At 37.8% G+C, this 13,263-nt stretch overlaps 2 protein-coding genes across 2 annotated transcripts in view; one reads left to right on the forward strand and one right to left on the reverse strand.

Annotated features, from left to right (window-relative positions):
• The window catches only part of LOC117943357 (metalloproteinase inhibitor 4-like), a 9,812-nt gene extending 7,173 nt beyond the window's left edge, over window positions 1–2,639 (forward strand). Inside the window, exons 3-5 of the mRNA XM_034869440.1 lie at window positions 153–324; window positions 829–953; window positions 1,306–2,639. Coding sequence (XP_034725331.1) covers window positions 153–324; window positions 829–953; window positions 1,306–1,503 — 495 coding nt within the window. The 3' untranslated portion in view covers window positions 1,504–2,639. The remainder of the gene's footprint in view (window positions 1–152; window positions 325–828; window positions 954–1,305) is intronic.
• syn2b (synapsin IIb) overlaps window positions 1–13,263 on the reverse strand; it is a 71,738-nt gene that overhangs the window by 21,215 nt on the left and 37,260 nt on the right. The window contains exons 2-5 of the mRNA XM_034869347.1: window positions 11,358–11,415; window positions 9,952–10,043; window positions 4,299–4,455; window positions 3,890–3,979 (exon numbers count right to left, since the gene is read on the reverse strand). Of these exons, the coding sequence (XP_034725238.1) occupies window positions 3,890–3,979; window positions 4,299–4,455; window positions 9,952–10,043; window positions 11,358–11,415 (397 nt within the window). The remainder of the gene's footprint in view (window positions 1–3,889; window positions 3,980–4,298; window positions 4,456–9,951; window positions 10,044–11,357; window positions 11,416–13,263) is intronic.

A 13,263-nucleotide genomic window follows, 5' to 3' on the forward strand; every position in this document is an offset into this window, starting at 1 on the left:
TCTCTCCAGCCACCAATCCATGCTCCCAACTTTTTGGGTCCATACGGGGATTTGAACCAGTGACCCTCCGGTTCCCAAGCTAACTCCCTATGGACTGAGCTACTGCCACCCCGAAACCACATCATGTATATATTGTACTTAATTTATATTAGGCCAGGCTGATACCTTTCCGTCTCCACTCTCTTCCCCTTGTATGTTTTTGTGTCCAGATGTTTAAAGGTTTTGACAAGGCCAAGGACATCCAGTATGTGTACACTCCAGTCTTCTCCTCACTGTGTGGAGTCAAACTAGACTCCAACAATAAAGCAGGGTATTTGCTCTCAGGTACAGTATGCAATGGTCAGATTCTTTATTTTGCACTTTTGTAGGAAAAAGCATGAAAATGTTTGAAGATCAATGTGACTTTTATGTCTGTATGGTAAAGATAAGGCTATAGCCAGCAGCTGGTTAGCTTAGATTAGTATAAAGACTGAAAACAGGTAACAAAATCTACAAACCAGCCCTAAAGCTAACACCTTACAATGTATAACATCACTGTATCCACACAAAAACCAATAACCAGGTTTATGCAAAGCTAGGCTAACCATATTATTATGAGAGTGGTATTCATTGTCTCATGTAACTCTTGGCAAGAAAGCATATATGTGTATTTCGGAAAATGTCTTTTAACAATCAGATGTGTTGTAAACATTGTGAAATATTAGCCATCTTATGTCAGTCAACATGAATTCTATTAGATATGAATGATTGTTGTTAAATAATCCCTAAAACTGTAAAATACAGCAATATAACTTCATTTGCTAAATGTGTTGTAATGTCACTAAACAGGAAGTATGTGGAGTGATGGGAGAATTTCTATTGGCCAATGTGACCTAGTTGAGTCCTGGGACAACTTGTCACTGTCACAGAAGAAGAATCTCAACTACAAATACCAGATGGGCTGTGAATGCAGAGTGAGTAAGGACAGTTTGTTCTCTATTCATACATATTTATCTTTGTCCCACTTATCTATCTGTCTAAGAGATGCCTCAAGAAACTGAGCGACAGATAAAAGTAAAAGTAAAAACGGTCACACATCCCTCACTTTTGCTCAAACTTGCTTTTCATTTTCAGTACAAAAGACTTTCAAGTGTGTGTTTGTTTTCAATCAACTCTTGTTCATAGCATCATGTGTCTATAGTTTCCATCCAACTTTTACCCCAACAAACGTCTTATTCATGACACAGGGACAGGCCAACTTTAGGAACAAATAATGTGATGAATGAGTAGGTAAACAGGATGACTCTAAAACTCTTCCATCCACAGATCAACACCTGTTACACAGTCCCGTGTGCGTCTACAGGAGAAAACGAGTGCTTGTGGACTGACTGGCTGCTGGATAACAGCCTAAATGGGGAGCAGGCTCGGCAGTACGCCTGTATCCGCCGCTCTGACACAACCTGCAGCTGGTACCGGGGTGGACCCCCACCTGAGAAAGACTTCCTGGACATGGCTGACCCTTGACCTGTAATTCTGAATATTCATTTTACTACATTTCCCAACTGCAAAGTCCTGATAAACATTTCCTGCTTTCGCTTATGTAGCTCAAATTTGGCAAGCAAGTAGCAACTGATTTAAACGAACAATTGGCTGATTTTCAAGGGACACCCACTGCTGAGCCTCTGTTAGCAGAGTTCAGGTGGTTGCTAAAGCAATGCTAGGAATATCTTTGCAAACTGCAGGGGTTTTCAACCGTCCTCTGACTCAGATTTTTCTCGCTCTCACACATTCCACTTCACTTGATGTTTTCCACAGAATAAGAATAGCAGCACACCATCCACTGCAAATTATTCACCTAGAGTGAATCTTTTCTTTATCTATGATTGCCTTTTCGAAATGCATAACCTTGACAAATACAGAAGACCTCATATTTTTGTTAATTCATGACTTACAAAAGGTTATGTCGTCATTTAGATTAGGCATTTACTGAAAGTAGAAAAAAGATGCCAACGTCAGCCACAACCCTGCATTGCAAAGTTGACTTTACAGCCTGTAATCAATTATTCTATCCACTAAATTTTTGCAGGTAGCACGCAGCACTGCCACATTTTCCCCATGTATTATGGTGTTGAACTATTACCTTTGAATATTATAACTGAATAATTGTCCCATGCAAATGAAAAGGCACTGTATATATATAAATATATAAAGTGTAATGAAAAGCAACACCAGACATACCACCAATTAATTATATTTTGACAAAATCTGACATCAAATATATATGACCATAATTCTTGTACATCTAAATCCTCACAGTTTATACTCTCAAAATTGCTGAGAATGTAAATATTGTACCTGAGTGAGAATTAACCTTTTAAAGGCTAACCGGATCTTAGTCTTATAGCATAGAAGTTGTTATCTTGTGGTTGTGTGTGTTTAGTTTCCTTGGTTGTACTATTTCCTGTGCCAAAAATCTAACCCAGCGCTCTAACTGCCACCTGTAGAAGCCAAGCCACCTCTCCTTAGAGGAAATTATGTAACAGGACAAGGTTCAATTCACTGTTTAAAACTGCTTAAAACAGGAATTGGATTCTCCTCAAAGTTCAAGTTCAAGAAAAGGAATAGGAAACACTTTGGCACAAGACGTTAACCAACAAAAAGAGAAATAGTATTATATTTGTATATGAGCTATAATTAGTGATTTAATTGTTGTTTTATAGGCATTATTTAATATAATGACACAGCATTTATTAAAAGATCTGAATTGACCCCTGTCTTGTTACTGGATTACTTTGCTAAAGTCATACAGATTAAAATGCATTATCAACTGCTATCTCCATGCATGAGCCACTATTCGGCGATTATATCACGGTCACAATTCAAGTTGTACAATGAAGTAAATTGGCTGACATGTTGCAAACATACTATTTTGAAATATTTTAATAATAAAATAAAGACTTTCATGAAATTATATAATAATAATGCATACTAACTGTATGGCTTATGTGAAGCGTTAGGGTTAGGGTCAAACAATTTCATGCTTGTTTTGTACTGAAAGAATTGTTTGGGTTTGTATTTATGTCTCTGTTTCTGTCTATATAGAGTTTTCTATTTCCATGTACCAAAAAAGATTGTATATAAAATGTCTCAATGGAATAGTGTGACACCGATTTTTTTTTTCTCTTCAGTAACCAAAATGACAAAATCTCATGCGTGACAGCCAGAGTGGTAATTAAAAAGCACATCGGTGCATGAGCAAAGTACAAATTTATTACACTTTATCTCTATAATAAGCCTAATAAATATAATAAGTAAATGTATAAAGAAAATTAGCAAGTTAACCTTTTGCATGTGTACTATACAGTAAAATACTACATTTTATATTTGTGTTATTTTGTAATCTTTTGGTAACCTAAAAAAATAATACTAATACTTAACTAAAGCATTTGAGACATTAAAACATAAATGTACCACATGGTAATCACAATGAATTGAACTTAGGGAACTGGGGCTTCAGCAGTAGCTAAATAGCAAGTGTGAAGAATTCTCAGAAAAGTATCATGACTTATGTTTCTTCTAATGTGTATTCTCAGCTTTTTGGCGAACGTGAAGTATTTATGCCAAGAATATGGTAGATTGCCTTTTGGCAAGTAATTCAAAATAAACATTGATATATTTTTTTTTAACACCAATATTATCCTAAAATCTATACTACTCGGCCAACAACATTATCTCTTGCTTTTAGAGAAAGTCTTACAGCCCTGAGACAAAGAGTTCAAACTAATATAAACACAGTAATATAAATATCTAAATGTCACAATCATAATGAAAAGGTTTGTTGAGAAGCTCTAGTTTTGGAGGTGTGAGTTTGTTGAAAGGTTACTGAGAGTATACAAAGTGTGAATCTTACCATGTCTTTGTAGTTGGGGTAGAAAGTCTGATCAATAAGAGGGATCCTCTCTGAACCCAGCCTCTTCTGATTATTGATCAGCTGGGAAAACTGGCGGGGAGGAGGACAATGAAAAGAGAGAGTCAACTGCATTGACAGGTAAGTGCAATGTATTTCAACATTTATGCAGTACAGAACAGTAACGTTATTCTTAAGGTAATAATCATAGTCACTGCGTTTTTTTAAATTGCACTTAAAGCCACAAAAAGTCCCAATAAGAAACTCCTCCAAATTATCTTAATTCCAAATGAAATTTACAGAAACGGCTGCAAGCTCCATTAAAACATCTTTCCGCGTCTATGTCATTCATAATGTAGTGAATAAAATTCTATGTAGGTTGTTGCAGGTGTAAATTGATGAAATTACTTACAGCCCAAGGTTTGTCGCAGAGGTTGTAGATGGAGTCCAGAGAGTTGACAGAGGGGATGCCTGCATACTGCAGACCGATGATTAAGTTCCTAAAATCCTCGTTCTGGGCCATGCTGAAGGCGTGCTGGCGCACCAAAACAAAGTCAGGCCTGAAAGACCTGGGGGGAAAGCAAAGATATATGTATATATATATAAATAAAAATGATTACAATTTCTAGTTCTGTAGTACCTCACTTACATGAGTATTTACCAACACAACTGCAACAGCAAATAATTGATTTTGTGACTTTGTGAATCCGGCCTGAGTCACTTTACATTGTCAGACAAAAGCCTGGTTATTTGATAAAAAAAGACATTTATGGAGTCAGATGTCACAGACCTGCATTTTTGCGTTGAAGAAGAAGAAGGGACGGCATTTAACAAAGATCATGGTACAGAGGAAAAACCCACAAAGCCACAAATGAAAGGTAGTTCAATTGTCTTTCCAACGTCCTGTGGCAACGAGAGAATAAGTCTGTCTGAACCCATACATTACACGACTAGAACTGGACTAAGAAAGAATGATAATGAAATGTCCATAACTCTTGTCTTAAAATAGATCATAATCCGTGAAGGATCCTTACTAAGATCTCTGATTTGGATTGCTAAATCAAAATAAAGAGAATCTTGTTAGATAGTTATAAAAACACTCCTGTGGTCAAAGCTTCGTTGTTGTTTTACTGTGCACCCCTCTCGCACCAGTGTCCTCTTCTGCAACCACACAGTTTAGAAAAAAAACGAGTTTTGCTTTGGTTGGATCCTTACCTTGGATTTTGTCCGATATTACTAAAAATAGAATTTACCTTTGCAATTTTAACATGAGAGTGAGGGATCTGGGGTACATTAACAATATTAAGCAGGGAATCTTGAGCAATATGATTGATGACCACAGCTGTTTTAATATCACTTAGCAGGAAAGTAAGCAGTTAACTGGGAGATAACTGGGATTCTCTAGTGAACAGACGCTGCTCATTTACAGTACTTGCATATGAAAGTAGTTTTCAGGAAGGACGTTAAAATGTCTCCATAAGTAAATGGTTTCCAGTCCAAATCCTGCCAACACTTGGTTCATAATCTTAACTGCGTGTTTATTTTGCATGAGGATGCTCCCCTAACCTTAAAGGTCACTTGACATGGTGCTAATGGATGCTTTTATACAGACCTTAGTGGTCCCCTAATACCATATCGGAAGTCTCTTTCCCAAATTTCAGCCTTGGTGCAGAATTACAGACACTAGAGCCAGTCCCACAATGAGCTTTCCTTAGGACATGCCACTTCTGAGTCTGTAGGTTTTGAGGGATGGGGGGCCAAGGTTGTGGCTGGGGGTGTGGCCTTGACCAACTGCCACTGACCAACCGCTCATTTGAAAACCATGATGTCTTTCTTATGGGTTGGTCAAATTCTCTAGGCGGACAAAGCAGAGGTAACCTTTTCCCTTATGACCTAATAAGGAGCAAGATTCCTGATCAACCCATCTGAGCTTTCATTTTCTCAAAGGCAGAGCAGGATACCCAGGGCTCGGTTTACACCTATCGCCATTTCTAGCCACTGGTGGACCATAGGCAGGCTATAGGAATGCATATTAATCTTTAAAAAAAACTCATTAAGTGGAATTTGCATGCCATGGGACCTTTAACATATTATCATTTTAACCTAAACCACAATGTTTCCCTATAACCCTTAACAAACTTTTTTTAAATATATAAATAGAGGAGGATATTTCATCATAAACCGCTTTTGTGCCTAAACCTAAACAAATCTTAACCATAGCATTGTTGCATCATAAAACCGATATGTTTTTCAAAACTGATTTGTAAGTGTTTGAGACAGAATTATGCGATTTATGTCTCGTTGTACAGAGTACAGACAAATAATGTACAGTATGTTGCCACAATATCGCTGTCGTTATTGATGATTCTGTCCTGTTACTTGGAATGAGATAGAAACCGAAAGTGGTGGAAATGCCCAACCCTAGCTGGAGGTAGAACTGCGTGGGGAGGAAATAGTGTAAACCTCTTACACATTTTGCCCTTCTGGTAAAAGGAAGCTGCTGGTGGCGTGTGTGTCACATAGTGTGTCTTTCTGTGGCTCTCCCCAGACCAAAGGTAGTATTAACATTGGTGAGGACTGCAGTTCACAGGAAATCTGGCAACCAAAACTTGAACGAAACTGGAGGATCTACACAGGTGAATAGAAACCAAACAAAGTGGAAAACAATAATGGGTGTGTGGGGTTTTATTCTATTACCATTGTGTAGGTTTGTTTGTGATTTTTTAAATGTTATAAAGTACTTTAAAGGTCCTATATTGTAAAAACTTAGGTTTCCATGTCTTATTTGATTATGAAGCAGGTCGGAATGCTATTTAAATACGAGAAAAAGTATCAAAATGCCCCTGAGACAGAGTGATGCACGCCCCTATTCAAAAACTGTCTCTTCAAATGGGCCGTCAGGACTTCCTTACGGTTGTGATGACACAACTATACTATATATATATATATTTATTAGGGCTGGGCAAGTTATTATCACGTTAACTCATTAATTAATTAAGACCGACAATTATTTTAGCGTGGATAGCTACAGACTGCAGGCTGATTAGTGTCGTGGTGGACATCGGTCCGAGAAACATTCTGCCAATCGCAACAAATGACGGCAGGTATGAAATTTCCTCAAGACGCACAATCACAAGAAGAATACACAAGTTGTATGACAAGAAGGGGACTGCAAAAGCGACAACTTTACAAAGTGCACCCACTGTTGCTCTCACTGGGGACTACTGGACAACACTGGGTGACCAAAATGACCTCGGAACAGTGCATTATGTTGAGGATGAACAGTGGGTGCTGCATTCACATTCGCTGACTGTAATGAAAACAGAAGAGAGACATTATGCTGAAATGTGAGCGGGACAAAATGCTGATGTTAAGTGTTTGCAAAACAAATGTTATGGCACTTTTGTTCATATGGCAGAACATTTAAATAAAAAATTGCACAATACATTACTTTTGAATTCATTTTGCGATTTTGCGAATAACAATGCAATTAATCGCAAGTAATCAGGTAAATCATACAATTAAATTTGCAATTAAAAACTGTTAATCATTGCCTAGCTCTGATATTTAGATATACTGATATATATATTTATATATATATATCTGAGGTAATAAGTGGCACTACAGTAACATTACATTTATTCCCCAGCTGCAAAGACGGTGCAGAGGCGCAGGATACTGTAGGGACCTTTAAAATTCCCTAAAAAAAACACTTAAAACATAGTGCTAGAGCTAACGGAAGTAACTAGTGACCAACAGGTAAAGGGCAAAAAGCTACATCAGTGCAGTTCCGATCAGTAAAAAGGTTGATGGTGATGACTTCTGTTATTTTTTCTTTTAACTCTAAATGTATTTGCGTGAGAGAGAGGGAATGTGAGGAAAAACAGAGAGACGACAACGACAAAAGAGACAAGGAAAAAATACACAGAGATGTAGAAAGGAGTTAGAGAAAAGAGACACATAGAGAGAAAACTTTGGCGCAGTTGGTCCACCACCAGCTCTTTATGCACAAAGAATACTAATCAGATTCTCCAAGAACCTGAAAAAACCCATGTGGAGAGGACACTGCAATTAATGTGACTGCAATCTCTTCATTGATGACAGTTAGCTGTGAAGATCAACACCGCCATGACTCTCAATTTAATACTGAATTAGTGTTGCATCAAGGCCACAGTCATCTGAACTAGCTTTAACTTTGCAATCAAAACTAAATGCTAAGAGTCTACAGCCATGCTGGTTGCTTTGTGAAGCTGTATTTAGACAATGCAGCACTTTTTTCAGCAAGCTAAATGCTAATATGATAAACAAAAAATAACAATGTTAACATATGTTTACTATGTTTACCATCTTGTTTACTGTGTTAGCATGCTAACATTAGCTATGTAGCACTAAACAGAAACAGAAAGAACAACTGAGGCTGATGTTAATAGTTTTGCAGATATTTGGTCATAAACCAATGTGTTACACAAATTGAAAATTTGACCCAATGAGAAGTCAGGGGATCATCACAGAATTGAGTTTACCAACATGTATTTACAAAGCAAACACAGACAATTCCTCTGTTCCATATACCTCCATCATTCACAGTTTTTCACTGGTTGACATGTTCCTACATTACAATGAAAGTGAGCACTGTACTTTGTTTTGAGTCAATCCCACACACCTCCCATGACTTTAAATTGTGTGTTGCTGTGTGCTGAAGTATGATAGTTAATACACTCTAATCCTTAAACACACAATCTGCTGACTGTACAGGCTCCCACTGCAACCTTTATACTTTTAAATGTAATATTATCTTAGTTATTATAATAGTTCTCATAAATCGTAGGGTCATAGTACATTGTTTCATCTTTTTTCATATGTTTTACTCAACATCTGTTCTTTTAATTGTAGTCAGTCAAAATGAAAGATATAAAGCCATAATAGAAGAATTGAGAGAAGAGGAGCTGAAGAACGCATAGTGACATGTTCAGAGTCTGGGAAACATCTTCTTCGGGGTGAGGGTTACTTAGCAACACACAGAGCAGTTAGCAAAATCACTGCTTTGACTTGAAATCGATGGGCACTGGTAATTACAGTGACAAATGAAGATAGTTAAAAAACATTGAAGTCTAAACTCAGACAGGCAGACAACAAGACAGACTGACAATTATGTTGCAAACACATTCATTTTCTCCAAACCAAGTCCATGTTTGGGTGAGACTGAGGCCATGATTGGGGTCTACGAGGAGTTCAGATGATGCATTTTGTAAAAAATGATGCTTCTGTGGACATGATACCGTCAGGACAGGTGAATGGGAATCAATCTGTCTCAGGCAACGGTCACTGTTTGTGTGTGAGCATGTACTGACCAACCCTTCATAAAGCATAATTACAGAGCAGAGATGAGGATAATCAGACTGAGGCTGCCGCCTTCATTTCCTGTTGGTTTTGTGGGTTGGTGAGCAGAGGGAGTCACAGTCTTGCTTAATACTGGCAGTCTACAGCTGGGACACTGGTATCTGTGTCAGTGTGGTTTGTGGTGTGAGTGAGTCGTGTGATTATCTGGGTTACAGGACGTGCACATGTTTGTCTGATCTCCCAAGTCATCTTTAATTGACGCTTAAACATGATACAGCCACACTGTGCTTTTTTGTGAGAACCAGTTGTCTTCCTAAGGAGGGATATTTCCATGACGTTATTTTAGATCAGATTCATGGTTGAGGTCAGATTTGTTATTTCTTGGTTGTATTGGGCTTCATAGATGATTTAATTAAACTCTTAGAGTAGAATAATGAATTGAATATAAAATCAAAGGCCTTGAAAATTGATGTGTGCCATCTTTGTGAGCAGGTTTAGTGTCACGGCATGAGGTCCATCTGGCAGGTCAGGTGGTATGTATCTTTTAGTTAGATTTTGGAATTAATCTTACTGTCAAAGTCAGGATAATAGTTAAGGTTAAATGAAGGCATGAGATTTGGATTTGGGGTTTGAGAAGATGGAGGTGACTCCAGAATTAACAGTTTTATCTTCTCAGAATCACAGAAGAGCCCATGTGTGAGTGTGTATCTGCATGTAGTGCTGACCTGACCAATTTGGTCCCACTCCTGATGACCTGCATGTCCACGTTACAGGTTCCATTGGAATGTGCGATGAGGTTGACTTCTGAGAACTCAGCCTACAAGGATGGAAAGAGGACACAAGACAGTTTCATTAGCTGCACACAAGTCTTGATGTACAGAAGTGATGAAATACACATGAATCCTAATAAATTGTAAATGTTGCATGTGGAATCCCATATATAAAAAGCAGAATATCAGATGACTGTATTCTCAATAGTTAAGGTTAAAAAAATGTAATATTTCAACTCTATTCCATAATTGTATGATGATTGAACTTTGAGCAAAACCATATATACTGGATTACTTTTGAATTAAAAAATTCAGAAGCATTTTGCATTTCAATATGCTTTGTATTCATTGAGATAAGAACACATCTATATTATTGCATACATAAACCACTCAGTTATTCTGGTAAAATAATTAATGTGTGCTTGTGTGGTTGCAAACATAGTGAGAATGTCTCTGTGACTCATAGGTGCCAACTCCTATCTCCACTTGTGTCTATTTGTGTTTTTGTGGTGAGGCTTGAGGTAGTAATTTCCCTGTCAACACCTATTAGGTGTGAAATGTTTGCTGTGAAACCCCAGAGAATATTTATTTCAGATGCTAAGTAGCCAATGTATTTCAATATCAAAATGATTTGCTGGTTAAACCAATATAATAAAAACCAAAATGTCACTTACTGTAAATATATATAATATCTGACGACTTAACAATGTACAGTAAATACACATGATATCAAGATGCTGGTGTAATTTTACATATGAAGTAAATGGCTGCGTCCGTAACAGCAAACTCGACGACTCATAGCAGATCTCCACAAACCAATGGGTGACGTCACACATGCTCTGTCCATTCATATTATACAGTTTATGCCTCACAGTGACAATGCTAGCATGTTGATATGTAGCAGGTTATATTTACCAGTAGGTTTATAAAGTCATTAGGATTCATGCTCTGGGGACCATGAATGTATGTACTAAACAAAATCTGTTTGATTGAGTCTGTGCGTCAGTACAACATTAAATAAGAATCCAACCAATAGATTTTCAAATGTTTTAGTCTGGATCAAATCGGTGGACCCATTTGTTAAACTGCTTAACCTGTGTGACCTTCTATCTTTGCAACCACTACACAGCAAAGTTGCATGCTATTCACTCTTTTCTGGAGTGACACCTTTTACTTTTTTGTGTCTTTTTACCAGCTGCATAAAGCAATGGACAAGTAGAAGCATCTGGGAGAGTCTTTTGTCGAAAATGTGGCACCTGAAACTTTTGCATTTCCATATTAAACATGCATATTATGTCATTTCACTATCTTCTCTGTTCTGGATTATGCAGGATTATAGGTCTATAAAATCAATATGATACCTGCTCCACTTTGATGTCGTAGTCTCCAAGAACCTTCTTTCCCCGAAACACTTTGGCCCTGGAAGAGTAGACAAAAGAAGATATTTAGGTTGCTATTTGTAAACTCTCAGTTGTCTGTACTGCCCTCTACTGGACATCACACTTCCTGTTGAACAAATGAGAGAGAGAGAAAATGGACGCCTGGCTGTGCACTTTTAATGGCCAAACTTTCTCAGCTGTAGAAAAAGGTTTATTCTAATGAACGTTTCGAACTGCTTAAAAAAATATGCAGCAGATTAATGTGACCATGCCAAAACATGCAATTAGTGTCCTATCAATAGCTGTCAACATTAAATTCAGATTAGAATTCTGCTCCAATCTAAAAAAGCTGTCTTGCCATTTGAATGATGGATGTATCCAATAACAGCGTGGTCTGATGTTGACTTCTTAATATCTTGGCTGCTACTTGATCAAGAGTGATGGTAGAAATGGATAACATGTAAACACACACACACACACACACACACACACACACACACACACACACACAGGCAGGCAGATGGAGAGCAGATAGACAAAGACAAACCGACAGGGAGAAGGAGTCAAGCAGTGAGGCACAGGCTGCCAACCAACAAACAAAATGTTCATAACGTCTCATTTTTTTGTCATTTTAAATGGATTGCAGATGGTTTGCACTGCTTCCATCACCATCCCATAAACAGAAAAAATTAAATAAAACAAAGCAAAAATGAAGAGCATGAAAGTTGAAGCCCTGGCTGATAATAAAAACAGTTATACATTTACAGTGTCTAACCCTCAAGAAACCTTTTTTTCTTTTCCTTGTCATCATGTTTTTGTTCATCATTGTGAGGGTGCGACCTCTAGCTCACAAGGTAGAGAGCGTACCACATGTAGGCTGAGTCCTTGGCAGCGGCCCGGGCTTGAGTCTGACCTGCAGGTCTTTGCTGTGTGTCATGTTCCTCCTCTGTCTAACCCACTCTTCTGTCTATCTGACCTATCTAATAAAATAAAAAGCCCAAAAAATAATCCTTAAAAAAAAAGAATCTTTTGTGAAATGTAATGACTTTTTCAACAGGTCCCTGAAGGCCCCTTGATCCTCCAATAAAATAATGCATCCCTACAAACAGCAAGCTCATGCACAACAACTTGACGTTAGTCACACTGTATGTGCCCCCATTTTTCCTCTCTGTGGCATCAAATAAATATGTATGTAAGATTCCATCCATATCTCCTCACAGGACCTCATGTAGTGCAGTATAAAGGCAACTGTCTCATTAGTCTGGTTCATTAGGATAAGGCCATCTGTGAGTGAAACACTCTGAGGGTAGGATGCAATAAAATCCACCAATCAATGGCAACACCAGCAAAGCTGGTGACCTTAGAATTACAGCAATAGATCTTTTTCAGTCCTGCTCAAAGTTATAGTCTAATTCTGTTAGTTTTGTGTGTGTGTGTGTGTGTGTGTGTGTGTGTGTGTGTGTGTTTCAGCATGGGCAACTATTTGAACACACATCAATGTTGCTAAAATAATGATGCCCAGACATTATTTTCCAAAACAAAATAAGCAGCACACAACAAGGACACATAATCTCTCTGACTGAAAAATGCAATTAGTGCCGATCAACAACCGCAGTGCAGAAAGTAAAACAATACACAAAGACATGGGATGTCAGGCCAACACGGTAATGGACAATTATCATGAGGCTGCTGATGTAGCTCCTTATTGAATCCATCAAGCAGCATGATGTAGCTGCCGCATTGCAAAACACACCATTACAACTCCTTCTAATAGAGCTGTAAGTGAATCCTGAGATGTATTTTACAGAATGGACTTGTTTGTCATAAAAACAAAAAAGGTTACCCTTATATTTAATTTTGTGTGTGTGTTGTGTGTGTGTGTGTGTGT

This window comes from Etheostoma cragini, chromosome 4 (assembly GCF_013103735.1).
Source record: "Etheostoma cragini isolate CJK2018 chromosome 4, CSU_Ecrag_1.0, whole genome shotgun sequence".
In the NCBI taxonomy this organism is placed as follows: domain Eukaryota; kingdom Metazoa; phylum Chordata; class Actinopteri; order Perciformes; family Percidae; genus Etheostoma; species Etheostoma cragini.